Source organism: Felis catus, chromosome A3 (assembly GCF_018350175.1).
Source record: "Felis catus isolate Fca126 chromosome A3, F.catus_Fca126_mat1.0, whole genome shotgun sequence".
Lineage (NCBI taxonomy): Eukaryota > Metazoa > Chordata > Mammalia > Carnivora > Felidae > Felis > Felis catus.
In genome coordinates this window covers 26,648,112-26,670,145 of record NC_058370.1, presented here as the reverse complement: position 1 = coordinate 26,670,145, position 22,034 = coordinate 26,648,112, and the positions used below count along the sequence as shown (strand labels likewise).

General features: G+C 44.0%; 1 protein-coding gene across 4 annotated transcripts in view; it reads left to right on the top strand.

Moving 5' to 3' along the window:
- Window positions 1-22,034, top strand: part of TM9SF4 (transmembrane 9 superfamily member 4) — a 52,739-nt gene that overhangs the window by 12,284 nt on the left and 18,421 nt on the right. For 2 of the 4 annotated variants that reach the window (XM_003983630.6, XM_045053769.1), the window contains exons 2-6: window positions 9,065-9,178; window positions 14,392-14,491; window positions 19,296-19,464; window positions 19,565-19,694; window positions 20,836-20,959. In XM_003983630.6, the coding sequence (XP_003983679.2) occupies window positions 9,065-9,178; window positions 14,392-14,491; window positions 19,296-19,464; window positions 19,565-19,694; window positions 20,836-20,959 (637 nt within the window). Of the gene's footprint in view, window positions 1-8,906; window positions 8,969-9,064; window positions 9,179-14,391; window positions 14,492-19,295; window positions 19,465-19,564; window positions 19,695-20,835; window positions 20,960-22,034 lie in introns of those variants that run through there. The other 2 variants (XM_019826667.2, XM_011280843.3) reach the window with 2 other exon arrangements.

Here is a 22,034-nt window from a genome sequence, read left to right as displayed (position 1 = left end):
TTAAGAATGATGTTGGCTGTGGGTTTTTCATAGCTGCTCTTAGAATAGGAATAGGAAGTTCCTTTCTATTCCTAGTTTGTTGAGAGGTTTTATCATGAGTGTTGGATTTTGTCAAGTGCTTTTTCTTTGTGAAGATTGTGTGGTTTTTGTCCTTTATTTATATGGGGTATTACATTGAGTTTCTGATATTAAGCCAACCCTCCTGTATTCCTAGGATAAACCCCACTTGGTTAAGATGTATAATTTTTTTTTTAGAGAGAGAGAGAGAGAGAGAGAGGGAGGGAGCATGCAGGAGCAGGGGAGAGGGGCAGAGGAAAGGAGAGAATCTTAAACAGATTCCACGCTCAGTGTGGAGCCCAGTATGGGGCTTGATCCCACAACCCTGGGATCATGACCTGAGCTGAAATCAAGAGTTGGACACTCAACCAACTGAGCCACCCAGGTTCCCCATGTAGACCTTTTTATATATGCTGGATATGATTTGCTAATGTTTTGTTAAGAATTTTTTCCATCTGTGTTCATGAGGACGATTTGTAGTTTTCTGATGTCTTTGGCATGCTTTAAAAAAATTTTTTTAGATAAATGAGATTATGCTATACACACACTGCTGTGCATTATATTTTTTTACACTTCATAACTTATGTGGGCAGTCCTTCAAAAATAGTTCTACCTTCCGTTTAAGTATATATTACTAAATTGCCTTCCCTAAAGACTGTACCAGTTTACCTATATCTAGTGTATGCAGATTTTTAAAGCTTTGTGACTCCGATAGGTAAAAAGTCAGATGTTGTTATTTTGACTTGCATTTTTAAAATTATTTTTAAATTTCTGTTTGGCCTTTTGAATTTTTTTTTTTAACCGCCCATGCATATTCTTTTCGGTTATTTGTCCTTCAGTGGTTTGTAAGAGCGCTTGGTATACTGAAGGAATTCATCCTCTGTTGGGTGTATGGTAATATTTTTACCCAAATTGTCTTTTTCTTGGTCTATAATGTATGTAATTGTACATTTTCCTTCCTTTTTCCTATATATATCCCTTTTCTTTCTAGCTTCTGGATTTTGTTTCATTCTTAGAAAACTTTCCATGTCAAGATTGTTTAAAAGTATATCTATATTTGCTTCTAACACTTCCGTTTCATTTTGTCTGTTTAAGTCTTTTTTGCCTTCTCCAGTACCAGTTTGGAGGGCTCTGTATTTTAGTATTTCATAGAACGTAACCAGCATTCAGTCAGTGTTAGCTGCCGTTGTGATCAGTGTCATCCTTACATGCTCGTCATCTCTTAATGCAGCTCACCTGCCTGAAAAGAGCATCCCTGTTCCTCTGCCTTCTCAGCTGGGTCAAGTTATTTAATCTCTGAGTCTCGGGTTAACTGGCAGTCGTCTGTGAGATGGTGACAGAAATCCCCAGGCAGTTGTCGTTGTGAGAATGGCACCAGTCAGTATTTGTAAAGTGGAAAGGACTGTGTGCCACAGTGCCTTGTACTTACTTGGTAGGTGCCCAGTGGCTCTGTGGCTTGTTGCTTTTACGTGTTGAGTTTTCCACCAGGGTGAGTATTGTCGTTGTTGTGTCTTTTTGTTTGGTTTTGGTTTGAGTGTATGTACTTGTGCTATGGGTTCGAGACTTTGGAACAGAAGCGTATTGAAGCCTTTCAGGATTTGCTTTTCATTTCTCTGTAGCCTTAAGCTCTCAGGGAGCCCCTTAGTTGTCCAGGGCAGTATCTCTGTTTCACAAGAAGGTAGAACTGTAGTAACTTCTTAGATTTAATTGGCTTGATGACTACAGAAGGTTGTAATCCTCTGCCCTGGCTTCAAATCACATATTAGGTAAGGCAAAAAGGTCCGGTATCTGGCTTTCTGAGAGGGGAAATTCAGAACACATATATTTTTGATTAGCAAGAAATACTGATGTTAACTGTGGGCTTTTCATATATGGCCTTTATTGTGTTGAGGTAAGTTCCTTTTATATCTTTTATGTTGAGAATTTAAATTGTGAATGGATGTTGAATTTGGTCGTATTCTTTTGCTGTGTCTTGAGATGATCATGTGGTTTTGTTTTTTTTTTGCTTTCATTTGATTAATGTGGTGTATCACATTGATTTGCTTAAGTTGAACCATCTTTGCATCCCAGGGATAAATCCCACTTGATTTTGGTGTATGCTCCTTTTTTTTTTTTTTTTTTAATGTTTATTTATTTTTGAGAGAGAGAGCACGAGCGTGCGTGCAGGAGTGGGGGAGGGGCAGAGAGCGAGGGAGACACAGAATCTGAAGCAGGTTCCAGCCTCTGAGCTGTCAGCACAGAGCCTGACGCGGGGCTCAAACCCACAAACTGTGAGATCATGACCTGAGCCGAGAGACACTTAGACTGAGATCGGACACTTAGCCGACTGAGGCACCCAGGTGCCCCTGGTGTATGCTCCTTTTAATGTGCTATTAGATTCAGCTTGCTAGTATTTTACTGAGAATTTTTGCATCTATGTTAATCAAGGCTATCGGCCTGTGGTTTTCTTGTGGTATCTTTGTCTGGTTTCGGTATCGGGGTGATGGTGTCCCCATAAAATGAGTTCAGAATTCTGCCCTCTTTTATTTTTGAAGAGTTTAAGAAGGATTAGTATGTATTACTTATTGAATGTCTGGGAGAATTCACCTGTGAAGGGAGCGCTTTGATTACTGGTTGAACCTCCTGCCCCCCTTTTTTTATTGGTCTGTTTTAGTTTTCTGTTTTTTCTTGATTCAGTTTTGGGAGGTTATGTGTTTCTAGGAATTTACCTATTTCTCCTAAGTTACCCAATTTGTTGGTGTATAATTGTTTATAATAGTCCCTTATGATCCTTTTTATTTCTGAGTCACCTTTTATAATGTCTCCTCTTTCATTTCTGATTGTATTTGAGCATTCCCTCTTTTTTTCTCTCATTGGTGCTGCTAAATTTTGTTTAGTTTCATTTGTCAATTTTTAGCTTTTCAAAAAGCCAACACAGTTCTGTTGTGGGTGGGTTTTTTTTTTTTTTTTTTTGGTTGTTTTTGTTTTTTACTATTTTTAAAATCCTCCTTTTTATTTATTTCTGGTTCTAATCTTTATTATTTCCTTTCTTCTGCTAACTTTGGGCTTCATTTGTTCTTTTTCTGGTTCCTTGAAATGTAAAGTTAGGCTTTTTGAGATATATAAATGTATAATGTAGTTGTTTACCCCTGTAAACTTCCTCCTAGTACTAGTTTTGTTGCATTCCATAAGTTTTGGTAGGTTGTCTTTTTATTTTCTTTTGGCTGAGGTACTTTTCAATTCTCATCGGATTTCCTCTTTGACTCCATGGTTGTTCAAGAGTGTGTTGTTTAGTTTTCACATATTTGCTTATTTCCCATTTTTTTGTTAATGATTTCTAGTTTCATTGCATTATGATCAGAAAAGATATGTGGAATGATTTCTCTTAAATTTGTTAAGACTTGTTTTGTGAACCTAACATGTGAACTGTCCTGGAGAGTGTTCTGTGTACAGCTGAGAAGAACGTGTTTTCTTCTGTTGGGTGGAAGGTTCCATATGTGTCTGTTAAGTCCATTTGGTCTATAGTGTTTTTTGAGTCAGCTGTTTATTGATTTTCTGTCCGGGTGTTCTGGCCATTATTTTAAGCGAGATATTGAAGTCCCCTACTATTACTGTATTGCTGTCAGTTTCTTCCATCAGATTTGTCAGTATTTGCTTTATACATTTAGGTGCTCTGATGTTGGGTGTGTATATGTTTCTAACTTAGATATAACTGTTATATCTTCTGGTTGAATAGACCCTTTTCTCATACAGTGACCTTCTCTGTTTCTAGACACAATTTTAAACTGTAAGTCTGTAGTGTCTGATAGAAGTATATCTACCCCTGCTTTCTTTTTGTTATGTGGAATATGTTTTTCTATCCCTTCATTTTCAGCCCTCGTGAGTCTTTAGATCTGAAGCGAGTCTCTTGTAGACAGCATATTGCTGGATCTTATTTTTTTTTTTTATCCATGCAGCCAACCTGTGCCTTTTGATTGGGAATTTAATCCATTTACTCCCAGCTTATTCTGATGTGCATCAGGGTTGAGAACCACTATCCTAGATGTACAGATAGGGTATAGAGGTAATAGATATTCTCCAGGAGTCTCAAACTAGATCCTTGGACAGGCGGAAAGGTAGGAAGTATCAAGAACTCCTTAAATTTAAGAATTAAAAAAAAAAAAAAAAAGATTCTTAAGGATACAGCAGAGATTAAGAACCATAATATTCCAGGGTGCCTGGCTGGCTCAGTCCATGGAGCATGCGACTCTTGTTCTCAGGGTTGTGAGTTCGAGACCGATGTTAGGCATAAAGCTTACTAAAAAACAAAACAAAACCCATAGCATTCAATCTTATGTGAGTGGATGGTTTTATATTTTTATAGATCAGAGGTTGGTTGACGCTTATTATTAGTTTGAGTACTCCCATAACATGGCTAGACAAGTAATTAGTGCAGGTGGACAGATGTCAGAAGCTTAAATGACCACAATTCAGCATGAAATGTACTATAGTAGTGCCTTAGGCAAGCGCAGATTTAAGTATTGGCCAAATAACATAAACACTAATCCTTGAACATGTATAGATGTGAAAGTTGGGTACTGGGTAGTTTCCATTCTCTTGCCTCTAGTGACCTCATAGAGATACTTACAAGGTACCTTGAAAAGAAAGGGAAAGAATAATTCCACAAAATATGTACATAAAAGGATGTTCACAGCATTATTTGAAATCGTGAAGTTGTTCACTAAAATAGCCAGTATTGGGGCGCCTGGGTGGCTCAGTCGGTTAAGCGTCCGACTTCAGCTCAGGTCATGATCTCACAGTCCGTGAGTTCAAGCCCCGCGTCAGGCTCTGTGCTGACGGCTCAGAGCCTGTAGCCTGTTTCAGATTCTGTGTCTCCCTCTCTCTCTGACCCTCCCCCATTCATGCTCTGTCTCTCCCTGTCTCAAAAATAAATAAACGTTAAAAAAAAATTTTAAATAGCCAGTATTAGTGGAATAGGTTAAATTATAATGTATCCACTTACCCAGTTATATACTTATTAAAGTAGTATATAACTAGGTAATTAAAAAGGAAATTGTGTATATTCCAGAATTTCACGATTTTAAATAATGCCATGGTGAGCATCCTTTTATGTACATTTTGACATATTTGTGGAGATCTGAGGGTCTTGGAGAACATTTCAACTGGACCTTCAAGTGTAGGTAGACTTGAATAAGGTGAGAGCAGGTGTGAAAAACAGCTTGAGCAGAGGCTTAAAGGCAGCCTCACCTGACCAAGTTTGCTCACTAAGGGCCAAGACAATCTTGGGATTTTCCTGAAGGCTTAGAAACAAAGGTGGAAGGTGCTGATGGAAAGGTATCTTGGGCCAGCAGGTGCAAGTCCTTCCATACCGACCTAGAATTACTCTACCCTAGGTGTTCAGAAGGGTGATTTTTTTTTTCTGTGTAATTTATTTTATTATTTTTCTTAATTGATATAAATGCTTTATAATCCCCTAAGAAAAGTTAGAAATAGAGATATAAAAAAGGAAGAAAGTCCATTACACCCAGAGCCCGTTTTGCCTGCTACACATTTTCTCAAAGGTAACTTTTTTAAAAGGGGGAGAATCCTGCTATGCAGTGTTCTATCCCCTGCTTGTTCTACTTAGATCTAAAGCTTAAATGTTCCCACTCAAGAAATATTTCCTTTTTAGTGAGTATATAAATAGGTAAGTGGATACATTATAATTTAACCTATTCCACTAATATTGGCTATTTTAGTGAAAATTTCACAATTTTAAATAACACCATATTGAACATCCTTTTGTGTACATTTTGGCATATTTGCCATATTTTTCTTTTGTTAAATAATTTTTCCTTTTTATTTTGAGAAAGAGAGAGTGAGAGAGAGAAAACAAGTAGGGAGGAGCAGACAGAGGGAGGCACAGAATCCAAAGCAGGCTCCTGGCTCTGAGCTGTCAGTACAGAGCCAAACATGGGGCTCTATCCCACGAACCATGAGATCATGACCTGAGCCGAAAATCAAGAGTTGGACACTTAACCAACTGAACCACCCAGGTGCCCCTGCCATATTTTTCTTAACATGTCTCAAAGTAGAATTGCAGGGTCAAAGAGTATGTGCTTGGGGGGGAGGGGGAATGCTTTTGATGGAGTGCCAGATTGCCCCCCCCCCCCCATCCAGAAGGGTTCTAGTTAATTATCCCTCCAGCCATATGAGAATATCAAAACAGTGACATTTTAATATCTAAAACTGACAGTGTCATTTTGATGCAGCCCTTAATTCTCAACTGAACTTCTGAATTGCTTTTGGTTGCCAACTTGTATTATTCAAAGATGATAGCACGTTAAGGAAATAGCCTTTGCCATTTTTCATCGGTTGATCCTTCCTCTAAGATCCATTGATGTGTGGTATGTTGATAGTATCTTTGCGTGAGGATGGTCTGTCTTCTGCCTCGTTTTTCAAAAATTCACAGGTGGTTTTTTTTGTTTTTGTTTTTTAAACATTTGTGTGGCAGTTTGTGCCAGAACTGCAGGATTTGTTCTCTCCTTGCATTTAGTGAACTGGAATTCAAGTAGAAAGAGGAATTAGGGGAAAGAGGACCTGATTTGTTTCTTTGACTCAAAGCACTCACATTCCTAAAGACTGACCAATGAGGCCTAGCACAGGGCTCCAAAGAGGAAGGGCCATAATCTTCTCACAACAGGTCAATTAGAGGAAATTGTCTGATGGAGAGGAAATCAGATGCTGTAGCCAGCCTGGGTCCGTAGGCTTTCCATCACAAAAAAGAGAATAAATCCTATTTGTTGTTGTTGTACTCAAGACAAACTCATACTACCAAACCCTTCCCTTTGTGAGTGCGTAAAATGTCTCTAGAGGGATTTTCAAGGAACTGGCGATAGCAGTTGTCTATAGGGAGCCAAGTGGGAGGAAGATTTCTTTTTCACGGTATATCCATTTGTACTGTGTGAATTATTTACTGTGTATGTGCTACTTTTTCAAAACATTTTTAAGCTAGTTATTTTTAAAAGCCTTGCCTTCTTGTGGTTATGTAAAATGTTAACATTAGAGGAAACTGGGTGAAGAGTACATGGAACTCTCATAGTATTTTTACAACTCTTTTATAAATCTAAATTTACTTTAAAATTGAAAGTTTCTGGGGTGCCTAGGTGGCTCAGTTGGTTAAGCATCCTGCTCTTGGTTTCAGCTCAGGTCATGATCTCACGGTTCTTGAGTTCAAGCCCCATATCGGGCTCTGTGCTAACAGTGCAGAGCCTGCTTGAGATTCTCTCTCTGTCTCCCCCCCTCTCTGACCCTCCTCCTCTTACACACACACTCTCTCTCAAAATAAATAAAATTAAAAAAATAAAATTAAAAAAATTTTTAAGGGACAGCAAGGGGAAAGTATTGTTTTCCTATACAGAATCCTACCCCATTGATAATTTTCTACCTTCTAGTCTGGTCATTTCTTTTAAATATCCTGCTGTTAACCCCTGACCCCATTGATTACTAAGTACAGTACAGCTGTCATAGTTATCTTTCACTGTTTTTATTGGGGTCACACTGTTCCTTCGTAATTTCATAATGAACAAGCTGGCAGATACTTAACAAACATTTACAGCAAATTGGGAGGGGGGGAACACTCTGAATATATTCTTTTTAAGGCTTTAACCAAGCTATGCATCTACAAAAAGTGCACCAAGCTCAGAACCTTAAACTATTAAAGCCACTTTTTCTCAGCTTGTGCTCCTGGTAAGAATGCAGATGAGGCCACATTTTTGGCAAGCCCCCTGAGCAATTCTGACTCCATATAAAACTGAGTTCCCAAAGAACCATCTGAGTGTGTGTGTGCGTGTGTGTGTGCGCGTGCGCGCGTGTGCTGGTAACTTGAAGGATGGAGGGGCTGTGGAGGCAAGGTGATCAGAAGGCTGTGTCCAGTGAGAGGAAACAAGGGTCTGAAATGCTGTGACAGTACAGGGGGCAGAGAGACAGGGCAGATGCAGGAACACTAGTGAGTCTGTGATCCAGGTGTCTGGACAAGAGTCCCTTGTCTAGACCAAATGGAGAGAGAGAATCGGGAAACTCTTCTAGTTCTTTGAGGGGGTGAAGCATGTTGTTAAGGGAAAGAGATGTTTCGATGGAGTGCATTTCTTGAGGCCAGTAATTGGTCACTCTTGTCTTTTCCCAGGTGACTATCCTGCATGTAGGTCATTTACTGAGTGCCTGCTCTGTGCCAGGCACTGGGGACACACGGAGATCACATTCAAGTGGAAGGGGACAGACTGCACTAATAAACACATGCATATTGTACATATCAAGTACATAAGTCCATGAAGAGACATGAAGCAAGGGGGCTGGAGAATGGGTAATGGGAACCGTGGGGGTGCTTATTTTAGATCAGATTGTCAGTGAAGGCTTCTGTGAGGACGTGACGTCTGAGAGAGACCTGAATGAAATAAGGAATGAGATTAGCCATGCGTGTGTCTGTGGAAAGGACATTCTGAGCAGTAAAGGGGATGGCCCTGAGGGGTAGAGAAGGGCCTGCTATCAAGAGACAAGAAAGCCAACATAGCTGGAACTGAGTGAGGAGGAGAGTGGCAGGGGATGAGGCCCATACAGTTTGGAGAAGGCGTGTACGAAGCTGTATTGGTGATATGGGACCTTCCTGACAAAGTAAGCCCATTGCTACATAGAAAAAAGGGAATTTGTGGAACATTGTGGAGCTTAGCTTCCTGCTAGCTATACTGAAGAGTGATACAACATGACATGGTGGAAAGAACATTGATCCGGAAGTGGGGAAGTGTGGCTCCTGTATGACAGTCTTCCCTTTTGTCCCCATGTTAATTACTTCACTCATTTTGTGACTCGTTTCCAGAAGTGCAAGATCGGTGCCGTGTGGGACTCTTGGGGGCATGTGGAAGGCAGCACTTACAGAGTAGGGATGACACTGGGTCAGGTAAAGCAGACGTGAAGGTGCTATGACTTGACCTGCCCCAGGGAGATGTTTGCTTCTTTCCCCCATTCTGACTACAGCCTCTCTTCTTCCAAGCAGGATTGGTTGCCATGGTCCCTGTTGCTTCTCTCGCTCACGTGTGATTCTCATGCCTTCTACGTCCCTGGGGTTGCACCAATCAACTTCCACCAGAACGACCCTGTAGAAATCAAGGTAGGTGCGTTTCTGGACTGTTGGAGCCTCTGTGCTGGCAGCCTGGCTGGAGGGCCCTGGTGAGATGGGCCCAAGCTTGCAGAGAACAAAAGCCCGTGCCAGTCGTCCTGGGAAAAAGCGAGTCCGCTGCGTGCTGCTTGGCTGGAAGGGGAGTGCTGTCCGGAGTCCACCGTTCCGGGCACTCTGCCTCTTCATCTCTCTCTCTTTCCCTGTCTGCAACTCTGCTTGTGGGAGTGTGTTCTCTCTGTGTCCCTTTCCGGCTTTCTCTTTGGTTCTGGCTCTGGCCAGGACTGTGTTTCTCTCTCACTTTCATCCTCACGTGTGTCCCTGTTCCTAGTTGTGAGTGTGTGTGTGTGTGTGTGTGTGTGTGTGTGTCTGTCTGTCTGTCTGTCTGTCTGTCTGTCTCTCTCAACCGGCTGCCTCCTCTGTGGCACCTCTGCCTCCCTCTTTCATCAGTTCCCCTTCTCTTCTCAGTCACCAGTTTCTCTTGCATAACCCACATTGTCCGCACATACACAGCCTATCGTATACGGCTCTGTGTTTTTGCTTGCAGATTTTGTCACAGCTGGATTCCCCAGTTCGGTTTTTCTAAACTGTGTACTACCTATCTGAGTGGGGGTATATGAGGTGATTTCAAGTAGTTGACAAATACGATTTATTTTAATAGCAATTTTCTTTTAATGTGTATTAAGAAATATAGCTACTACTTCAACTCATGATTTTATGGCTGCTCTTGGTTTTCCATTTTTAATAGTGATAATAGTATTAGCTTCTTAAATAAATGTATTTCCTTAAAAAATGAATCAGATGCAAATAAATAGTGGAATCAATGGTAAATAGATAAGGCAAATTGGTGCATGAACAATTCAAGTGTAAAGAGAAGCCATCCCACCAGACATCTTTGCTTTTCAAGCTAGATGTCCACCTGTCGGTCAGTCAACTAGCCAGGGTGGGGAACGCGTCTCTTAAAATATGGTTGGTCAGGGGCAGTGGGCAGGCTGGCACTTTGATTAGTGGCTCTTTAACAGTGTACTGGTGGTGGCATTCTCAGAGCCCCAAGTAGGGCTAGGGGTTGGTGGTGGATCTTTTTGGATCCGTACAAACTCCGAGGTAGAGATATGGTACAGATTTATTGGGTAGTCTCTCAGGGTCAGCGCTCGGGAGGGAGTGAGGGAAGCAGGACTGGGCAGAGGGATTCACTGAGGCCTGCGGGAAGCTCTGGAACTGGAATGGCCGACCCTTCAGAGTTGTTCCAAGTTGAGGCAAGAGGACTGGTTCTTTGTATCCCTCAATGAACCAGTCATTGGATATGGACTGCCACCAGGGAGGGCGGGGAAGGGGCGTAATCTTGTGTGAGGGCTCCCAGGCAAAGGGTCTCTCCTCTGTCCTCACCCAAATATAACCACTCTTAATACTTTGGTATTTTTCTGGGTCTTTTTTTTTCCTGTACGGTGTTGACCGTGTAGGGCACTTGGCATCCTCTTGCCTCTGTAAATCCCTAGTTACTTGACTACTACACTGTTCCTCCCTTGGCAAAGTAACGAGTAGTTGAAAGTTTTGAGTAGTCCTTCACATCCTTAGTGATTTTGTAAAAAGGGCTAACAAAACTTAGTTCCAAAAATAAATCCTGCTCCTAAAATAAACGTACATTTCCTGCCTCGTTATCGTGGTGATGTGAACCACATCTTCACTGGTCTGTGCAGAAGCAACTCAGTAAGATTGCATGAAAATCAAGTTTGTATCCTTTCCTGAGCGTCACAGTGTCCAAAAGGAGAAACAGAAGACAAGAAGGTCACAAAGGGCCGTCTACCTGATGTGCCACCATGTATGGGCCCCTTTGTTTGACACCACATTTTAGGTATTAGCAAAATGACAGACTGCTATGTGTCGTGCTTATTTGGGGCATCACATACAAGCAGTTTGTGATTGTCCAGGAGTTGTTAATCAGTGAAAATAAATATATAAATAATACATTTGTTTTTTTTAAAAAAAACGAAAACTGCTATGAATCAAGTTGTAAAAGAGCTGGGATCTTATCTGTCTCAATCACTGCTGTGTTACCAGCTCCTAATACATAGCCTGGCAGGGTGTATAAGTATGTCTGAAAGCATATAAATATGTTAAAAAGCATCTGCATTTAGAACTAAGCAGTAATTAATGAGTAGATGCAACGTTAGGTGTGTTGCATTATTGTGAGCATCTCTATTCCTCGGAGGTCAGACTGTTACTTTCAGGAACAGTAATTAAAGTAACATTTATTGAGGGTTATGTACATGCCAGGCATTATGCCTGATTTAACTCACGATTCCTCCCTCTCTGCCCCCCCCCCCCCAGCCCAGGAACCCTCTGAGGCAGATACTGTATATTTTACAGATTTACCGTATATCTTATAGATAAGGAAACCAAGGCCCAGGGAAGTAAGCCAACTTGCCCAAGGTCATATGGAGACAAAGAAGTAGGATTAGTTCTTAACTGCTCCATCTCTTAACTACTGCAGTGCCCTTCCTCTCAGTGCTTTTGTCAAAAGCTGCCTCCAGAGCAAAGCTTGTGGCACAGGGAGGAGAGGGTGGCTCTGGCTTCCAGTCCTGCCAGGCTGGGGATGGAAGAGGGCACACTTTGGGTTGGGGGAGGGAGGGTGGGAGGGAACATAAAGGTGGGGCTCAGTTTCTTTGCAATGTGGATTCTTTTTTGATTATCCAGAAAGAGAGAATGGAAGAAACACAAAATAGCAGGCTGTTCTAATAGACAGTAACTTTTTGGCCATTTTGTCTCAAGCAATTCATGAAACGCTTAATAGATGTCCTCTGTCTCTTAGTCCGACATCTAAAAAGCTCTGAAACCCAGTTTTTGTGAGTTCCTTATAGACAAGACTTGGCCTGAAGTGTTTGACTTTATTTATCCCACTTAGTATGAACATTTTTGCATTTCTTTACACAGATAGTCATTAAATATGGGGTACTGCTCCAGACTCAGCTGGAGGGCATTGTCCACCCTGCCCTTTTAAAATAAAAATTTTTGTGGCTCCTGGGTGGCTCAGTCAGGTGGCGGCTCAGGTCATGATCTCGTGGTTCATGGGTTTGAGCCCTGCATCGGGCTCTGTGCTGACAGCTCAGAGAGAGCCTGCTTCTGATTCTGTGCCTCCTTCTCTGTCTGCCCCTCCCCACTCATGCTCTGTCTCTCTCTCTCTGTCAAAAATAAACGTTAAAATGTTTTTAAAATAAATTCCTAATTTCAAAGCATGAGATTTTTTTAAATTTAAATCCAAGTTTGTTAACATATGGTATAATAATGATTTCAGAAATAGGATTTAGTGATTCATCACTTACTTGCAACACACGAAGCTCATCCCAGCAAGTGTCCTCCTTAATGCCCCTTGCCCATTTAGCCCAACACCCCTCCAACAACCCTCAGTTTGTTCCCTGTATTTTAGAGTCTCTTATGATTTGTCTCCCTCTCTGTTTCTATATTATTTTTGCTTCCTTTCCTTATGTTCATCTGTTTTATATCTTAAATTCCACATATTAGTGAAATTATATTTCTCTTTCTCTGACTGACTTATTTTGCTTAGCATCATACACTCTACTTCCATCCATGTTGTTGCAAATGGCAAGATTTCATTCTTTTTGATTGCCGAGTAATATTCCATTGTATATAGGGGCACCTGGGTGGCACAGTCAGTTAAATGTCTCACTTTGGCTCAGGTCACAATCTCATAGTTTGTGTGTGGGTTCAAGCCCCATCAGGCTCTGTGCTAACAGCTCAGAGCCTGAAGTTTGCTTTGGATTCTGTGTCTCCCTCCCTCTCCGTCCCTCCTGTCTCTGCCCCTCCCCCACTTGTGCTCTGTCTCTCTGTCTCTCTCAAAAGTAAATAAACATTAAAAAATTTTTTAAAAAAGAAATATTCCATTGTGTATATGTATATATACACATATATACACCACATCTTTATCAATTCATCTGTCAGTGGACATTTGGGCTCTTTCCATACTTTGGCTATTATTGATAGTGCTGAGGTAAACATAAGGATGCATGTGCCCCTTGGAAACAGCACACCTATATCCTTTGGATAAATATCTAGTAGTGCAATTGCTTGGTCGTTGGGTAGTTCTATTTTTTCATTTTTTAAGGAACCTCCGTATCAAAGCATGAATTTTAAAAAAGGATTGTGGACCTGGATTCTAAAAATTACTTGTCCTTTTATAGATGATGCATGAGGAATGGTTGATAGTTTCTAAATAGCAAAGATAATTTTATTTACACGTAGACTAGAATTTTTTTTTTGCAACATTTTGTTCTGTTTACCTACGGTTTGGTGTTGTCTATGACTGTCACTGTTTTCAGAGCTATAGTCTGTGTGCATGTGTCAGTTCCTAAACATTCTCCTTCATGGTCTTCTTAAACCTCATTTTTAATGGTTGCATGATATTTAATTGGATGAGTATATCATGGCTTACTGACCAGTGTGGGGGCTTATACTTGTTTTCCCGTTTTTCCTCTCTTCTGTCATGCAGCAAACATTTAATGAGCATTACTGTGTGCCTGGCTCTGTAGGTCCTTGCCCTCATGAAGCTTAAATCTTAAATTCTGGTGGGGGAAACTGATTTTTTAAAACAGGTAAACAAAATAATTATGTTGTATCAGACCTGTTACCTGGGAAACTACACATGTTGGAGTACAGCAAATGAAGGAATTCCCTTAGATGAAATATTTGGGGAGAGACTTCCAGACGAGGGGCCTTAAGCTGGGACCTAAATGTGAGAAGGAGCCAGACAGGCACGGGGTCGGACCAAGAGGAGCAGCGGGCGCAGAGCCTGATGGGCTCGAGGAACTGTAGGCACTGTAACCACGCTGTGGTTATGAGCAAGGAGTGGACCTCTTTGTTCCTAAAGTTTATCCTCATTTGGAGTTATTCCTTAGGAAAGATGCCCGGAAGTGAAATTATAGGGTCAAAGGACATCAGACTCTCAGCGTATTTGAATTTGGTTATGATTTTAAACAAAATCTGTGATGTAGTCTAAAGCTGATGACACATGAAACCAGAATTGTAGACTTTCTCGTGTGTAGTATGCTACAGTTGCATCTGCTGCACTTAGTTTGCTTATTTGATAATGTTGCCGACTATACCAACAATGTGTGGGTACAGGTAGAACTGTTGAAACAGCTGTCTTGGTTTCTGGATTGAGGAACAACAAACAGCCTCTCTTCTCCCACTAGGCTGTGAAGCTCACCAGCTCTCGAACCCAGCTACCTTATGAATACTACTCGCTGCCCTTCTGCCAGCCCAGCAAAATAACCTACAAGGCAGAGAATCTCGGTAAGTTTTTTCTCTCACTGTCAGCCTGTCGCAGATGGGAAGCCAGATCTTTGCGTAATGATGATAGCCGTGAACCCTGACTTTACCATGTGCTGGACACCATTCTACGTGGTTTACGTACATATCAGCTCATTCAATCCTCGTAACATCCCCGGGGAGGTAGTTGCTGTTTTTATGCCTATTTTGCAGGTTAAGTGACTTGCCTCTGGTTATGTTGTTCATGGCTAAGCTGGGCTTGGAGTCCATGTGTTTGGACTTCAGAGTTGCAGGCTACTGCTCAGACTGGCTCTCCCTTGATTTCTAGATACTCCCTTCTGTCTCTCTTGGCTTCTGTAACCTACTCTGCTTTTAATTAAAAGAATGAGTGACTACCTCTGGCCCTAAAGGAAGCAGAAACATCACCATAGTTCTTGCTAAGTGGTTGTGCAAGACTTGCCTCAAATAATGTGTGAAGCACCCAGCGCAGTGTCTGACATATGTGTTCCATAAATAGTAGCCATTTTATTCTAATTCAAATAATTCTTCATTTGGTAGAATTTTAGACTTAAAGCAAAAGACACTCATTCAGAAGCCTCTGTTCCTGACACAATTATTAGTACTTACTCTGTGCCCATCTTGGTTTTGGAAGGATGCTGTCCCTGACCTCAAGGAACTTAGGAGACTTTCCTCTTTTAGCTGAGGAGGGAGAAAGGAGAGAACTTTCTTGAGCAGGCCTCTGAAAGGGCTGCCTTCTCTGTCAGGGCTACCCATGGCTCAGATGTTTTAGTCAGCTTAACCAGAACCAGGCAGCACCTCCCAGCCCTCAGTCTTGCCTCGTACTGTTGCCTCAGGGCTGATTTCCACTGACTGTCTGGGCTGCCCCTTCTGCCTGTCACTTATGCTTCTTTTCTCTTTCCACACCACACCATGCCACGCCCAACCACCTGTCTCTGTCTGAGAAACGTGACCTGCTTTGTCTTCCAGGCCCCTTGCTACCCGGACCCTTGAGAGCAGCTCCTCCCTTCCCATGAGCTGGTGTGGATTCGTTGGCAGCCCGTGGCTCAGCACCTCGGTGTGACACTGGGTGATCTTAACCTCTCTGAGCCTCTGCCATATCTTCTATGAAGCTGGGGGATGTTCCTGCCTCATAGAAATGGAAACCTCTTGGGGCACCTGGGTGGCTCGGTCAGCTGAGCTTCCAACTTCAGCTCAGGTCATGATCTCATGGTCTGTGGGTTCAAGCCCCGTGTCGGGCTCTGTGCTGACAGCTTAGAGCCTGGAGCCTGCTTCAGATTCTGTGTCTCCCTCTCTCTCTCTGCCCCTCCCCCACTTGCACTGTGTGTGTGTGTGTGTGTGTGTGTGTGTGTGTGTGTGTGTGTGTGTGTCAAATAATGGATAGACATTTTAAAAAAATTTTTTTTAAAAGAAATAGAAACCTCTGTGTACAAAAGTTATCCTGCTGTATTGTATCATTCTGTCTTCAAGGAGTGGCTCCCTTCATGGTCTAGGGGCTCTTAGAGTGGAGGGATCATGCCTTCCATTCCTCTCTCTCCCACTTCTGACCCAGTGTAAGAATCCACTGGAGGATTCAGTCAATGTTAGTGTCCTACCTGAATGGAGCAGAACGTCCTTCATTATATACCTGTTGGATGGCAAGCCTTGTACTTAGCATTATCATCATCACCACCGTTAGTATTTACAGGGCTCTTCTAGGAGCTGGGCATTGTTCTAGGCCCTTCTCTGCTTTAACTTAGTTAATTCTCACAACAGCCCTATGAAGGTAGCTACCCTTACTATCCCCTTAACATAGCTAAGGGAAGTGAGACAAAAGGAGGTAAAGTCATGTGCCCCAGTCATTCACCAATAGGGTTACCCCCATTTCATAGTAGAGGGAACAGCAGCTTCAGGGGTTTAAGACTTGCCAATAGGTGGAGAAACTGAGATATTAGCCCAGGTTTTTTTCTTGTTTGTTTTTTAACTCTAAAGACGATTTTTTCTGTTGTCCTGGCTGCCTTCCCCAGAAAGGTTCATTTGGGCTCTCTGAGGGCTGTGCTCATGGTGATCGCACTGATGGAGGTTCATATCATGGCGTGCGAGGGAGTGTCTGTGGCAGATGCACTGGAGTACAATGTCAGGCTCTCTTAGAGGGTCCACGTTCATAGCTTGTAGCTCATTCAGCCTGGCTGGCTCTCTGCTCCAGCTGTTAAAGGTTGAAAGGAATACTTCTGTATTAGAAATGAGCCGTTCCAAACCAGCATGTCCTCTTTCTTGGTTTAAATTTAATTTCTAAATATCAAGAAATGATACCTGCTGGCTTGGTCTGCAGATTGGTTTCTCTCTGTGTATGTCCTTCCTTTTCTCAAGTGAGCTCCTTGTAAACTAAAAAGAAGTGGGCATTAGGGCATGGTATAGAGGAAGGGGCCCAAGAGCTTAGCACTACCACAGTCCCCTTGAATGATCATGGGCTAGTTAGTCACTGTCCCTGTCTGGTTCTAGCATGGCCGTCTGTGAAATGAAGAGGATGACCCGAATCATTTCGACAGTGGACCGTGCACGTGTCTTATTGGCATCCTTGTTCTCCACTGGCCAGTCGCTCCCTGGGTTTAATGGACTCAGCTGCCGTTACTAGGCTTCTAAAAGGGGGAGAAGGGGAGTCCCTCTCCTGAGTGGCCTCGTCCACACTCGTCACGGCTGCTACTTTGCATGGCTGTGTCGTACTCCCTGAGGTGGCGCAGCTCGTGCCCTGCCGCACGGTTTACAGGCCAGCAACTCACAGCTTCTATCCACAGCCCTGACCTGGCCTTTGAGCCCTAAATTTGGATATCTCACCTCCTGCTTGACATACCCGCCTGACGTCTCCAAACTGAAAAAACGCCTTCGGTCTAAATTTGCTCTTCTTCTGTTTTCCCCCTAGCACTCGGCTGTGGAAACCTCAGTCTACCTGATGTGCACCACTCCTCACTCATCCCTTTTATCAGTCAGCATCAGGTCCCCTAGTTTTGCCTGCTCGGTAGCTCCTGAATCTGTGTACGTGCTTCCAGCCTCAGCATAGCCCTGACCAGCCACCGTCATCGCTTATGTGCATGACTGACAGGCATCGCCCTTGCCTCTTCTGTGTTTCCTTGACAAAACAGCCAGAGTGATCTTTCTGTCATCGGAATCAGATACTGTCTTCCTTCAGCTGTTAGCAACCCTTCACTGGTGTTTCTTGCTCCCTGGATAAAGATCGGACTTCCAGCACAGCCCCCAGGCCCTCAGGTCCAGCTCTGGCCCATCTCTTGAGCTCACCTTAAGTCACTTTCCCACGTGCCCTCTGCACTGCAACCACACAGGTGTCTCAGACTCACCACACTTCTCCCACCCTCAGGAGCTTTTGCATGTACTGTTCCTTCTGTCTAGAATGTTCTTCCTCTGTCTCGTTACATAGTTAACGCCTCTCTTCTTTTAGAGCTCACTTCAAACATCACTTCCTCAGAGAAACTTTCCTAGACCTGCTCCCCCATGTCTAGAGCAAGTTCCTCTTGTTATATGATGTAGTCTTGTTATCCTGATGACTTAACCAAAGTCTGTCTTCCCATTACACTGTAAGATCCATGAGTATGTCTGTTCAACATTGCATCTTCAGGGCCCAGCACGTAACCAATACTAGTTAGGAACAAATGAACAAATGAATGAATGAATGAACAAATGAATGAGCAAACAAACAACTGAAGGAATGACTGACTAGGCAGAGAGTGCCGTATCCAAGCAGGTCCATGCTGGGAAGCACGTGTTAGACCAAGTGTTCGTGCAGGAGCTAGTCCTGCCTGTTGGCTTTGGTGGGTCTTCAGCTTGCCCCAGTTTCACAATGTCCCAGAAGAACTGTTAGTAGAGTTCAGAATGAAAGTGCCATCGGTCTTAGTTGACAGTCCCTAACTGCTCAGTGCCTGCTAGCATGACATCCGGAGGCCCCTCTGAAGCAACAGGCATGCAAAGGGTGTGCCAGTTCGTTAAGTAAAAACATGTTTTGGCTAAAAAATCTCAGGTGCTGGATTTCAGTCCGCTTCCTCTCCCTGCCTGAGCTAGGATCTGAAGACACAGAAATGAATAGGACACATTGTCGGCCCTTAAAAGAACTCAGAGGTCGCAGAAATTTAACATATTAACACATTGTGCAAAGTCGCATCATTGACACGGAAAGGTGCAAAGGTGATGCTGATGATAAAAATAGTATTTGTTGTCTGCCTGCTCTGTGCCTAGTACTTTATTTTTCATTGTAACCCTGTGAGATGGTTACTATTATAATCCCCATTTTACAGGTAAGGAAATTGAAGCTTGTTGAGATTAAGTAATTTAACCAAGACTGCTAAGATAGTGAGTGGCAGAGCCAAGGTTCAATGGCCAGTCCTGTCTTCGCCACTGTACAAGACTGCCTGTATACAGAGGCAAATCAGGGAAGAGGGTGACGGGCTCAGCCCTGAAGAACTCAGAAAGCACTTCCCAGAGGGTGAAATAGAAACAGCTTGAAGAGTGAGGAGGAATTTCCCAGGAACATGGGGCAAGAGGTAGCACTCTGGGCAAAGGAAATGACATGAGGCCCAGAGGCATGGAATGACATGGCATATTTGATGTGCCCTGGAGAGTCTGGGGGTGGTAGAGCAGAACGGGGGTGGAACGTACAGGTGGGAGTAGGATGGGCAAGCTATCTACAGACAGGGCAGAGCATTGAGTGCCAGGTGCAGAACTGCCAGAGGCCCTGCAAGTCACCCCGGTGTCTCCGTGGCTCTGCTGGCCTCAGCAACCTCAGGGCTGAAACTCTGAGATCCGTCTGTCTCTCTTACGGCAGGAGAGGTGCTGAGAGGGGACCGGATTGTCAACACCCCTTTCCAGGTGCTAATGAACAGCGAAAAGAAGTGTGAAGTTCTGTGTAGCCAGTCCAACAAACCAGTGACCCTGACCGTGGAACAGAGCCGGCTTGTGGCCGAGCGGATCACGGAAGACTACTATGTCCACCTGTAAGTTGTCCTCTGCTCCCTGCAAGCCTCGCCTTGGTGGATGGGAGGGCACTGACGGGAGAGGCGGCCCAGAGGGACTGAGCGGGCCTTCGGTTTCCAGCATTGCCGATAACCTGCCTGTGGCCACCCGGCTGGAGCTCTACTCCAACCGCGAAGGCGATGACAAGAAGAAGGAAAAGGATGTGCAGTTTGAGCATGGCTACCGGCTTGGCTTCACGGATGTCAACAAGGTAGGGTGTCTCGGCGGGCTGAAGGGCTGTGGGAGTCACCCTTTAAGGCACGAGCTCTTGGGGCCCCAGGGAAGGATATATTTAGCTAGAGGTTTATCACAAAGGTAGGATGGCCAGGGCAGCTTTCTCTTAGTGCCCCTAGGCATGGCCTGTCAGAGTCTGAGTGCTTTGGGCAAGGCTCTGGCAGATGCTACATAGGAAGCGGAAGGCACAGTCCCTAAAAAGTTAGATTCCACATTTATAAGACTAAAACAAAAGAAAAAACGCAGAATTCCGTCAGTATGTAGGAAAGAGACCTTTGTAGTGGTCTAGAGCATGCTGGCTTCCTGGGTTTTAGATCTCACTTCCACCACCTACTAGTTGTTGAGTGACCTTGAGCCTACCTATTTCCTCACTGTGCCCTCGATTCCTCGTCGGTGAAATGTATGTAATGGCCATACCCGCCCTTTGGGGTTGTTATGCAGTGTAAATCAGATAATTTGTGTGTCTGCTTCATAGCACAGCCTCTGAGAAATATGCTGATAATGGCAATGGTTGTAATAGTGATTCTCCTATCTTTCTAATTTTCTAAACGGAACTCCTACCGCGTGGGGAATAAAAGGCAAAACCATTTCTTTTGAGGCATAATCCCTGTCCTCAAAGGGCTTCTGGTCCCAATTAGGAAGAGGGCTGACCATGTAGACCCTGCATCTTAAGTCCTAGTTGCTGCTCACTGATGGTGCTGGCGCCATGACGACTGATGCCAGCGGAGTTCAGAAGAGCTTGTTGTGCGTTCAGGTTGTCATGGAGGAGGTGGGCCTTGAAAACTAGGTAGGCTCGAGCTGAGTGGAGTCGGGTGGTGTCCTAGCTGCAGCAGATGTGAGAACATAGCTGCGGAGTGGGGACTGTGCACGGGGCAGGGAGATGTCAGGGGAGACTGCGGGGGAGCTAGATGTCTGAGAAGATGATAGAAGGCTTTGAATGGTGGGCCTAAACCCCAGGCACCCCTAGAGGGTTTCCGAGTGGGGAGTGCTGTGAGAGCAGTGTTTCTGGCAGGTTGAAATAGCTCGGCATGCTGGACGAGGGGAGGGACCTGCTACCTGGGGTGATTCTCTGGCTATTTCTTGACTGCTGGTATTTTGTTTCTCCATCGCTGTTTTAGATCTACCTGCACAATCACCTCTCGTTCATCCTTTACTACCACCGGGAGGACCTGGAAGAGGACCAGGAGCACACGTACCGCGTCGTCCGCTTCGAGGTGATTCCCCAGAGCATCAGGCTGGAGGGTGAGTGGGGAGGTGTGACCAGAGGGGCAGGGCTGGATGGGCCTGGGCTTCCACACCCAGGGTCTTCTCACACTTGTTTCTGAGACGGCTGATAGGCCACTGTGTTATATGGGCCCGGCCAAGGTAGGGTCACTGCATTCCCATCAGAAAAGGTGACGAGCAAGGGGAGAGCTGCCATCTGTTGTGTCCTGGCCTGGCACCTTCCCAGTTTACCACCTCCCGGCAACTCCTGGAGGTATGTGGTGATCATAGATGAGGAACCAGAGACTCAGAGAGATTGGTGACCTGGCCAAGAACACACAGCCACTGGACTTGGCTAGGCCTCTCATAAGAACCAGCCGGCTTACCCTCAGTTGAAGAACAAAGGGGCAGGCAGAGCGGTCGGGCACCTGGTTTCTGTGCTTCTCTTCCTCTGTGTGAGTGACTGGCGTAGACTAGAATTGGCCCAGGTCAACAGCTGTGCAGGAATCTGAGAGCCCAACCCTACCCCTATAGGCCTGATAGGACCTGGTCCAGCTTCTCATCTGTCAGCCTTTGCTCACCATGGGACATACTTGGATTTAGCAGGCCTGGCCTTGGTCCAGGTGGTAGTGGGTTTCTGGCTTTTTTTTTTTCTTTGTTTTTCTTTTTAAGCTATGGAACCTCGTTTTCAGTCATACCCAGAAATCTCATGTTAGACATACATCCTGTGCTTTCAGAGCACTGTGCTGCCCCTCCTTCTGGTGAGTGTCGTGAGCACAGCTTTACGTTTGCCGTGGGATTTTTTGACATCATCTCTCCCCTCAACTGTTTCCTTGAGTTTAGAGACTCTGTCTCCTTTTCTCCCCGTTTTGTTTCCAGCACAGTACTGGGCACGTAGTAGGTTCTTACTATGTGTTAAATTGGTGGACAGATAACAGGATGAACAGATGAGAAGATGAAGAATGAAGCATCTGAGTGATTGCAGTACTGAAGTGTTGGGCCTTTGGAGACAGTGAATGAGAGAACATGATAGCATGAATCGGTGGTATTTTTCCTGTTTGGTGAGGGTGACTGAGTGAATACGTGAATGTTTGAATTGAGTGAAGGAAGACAT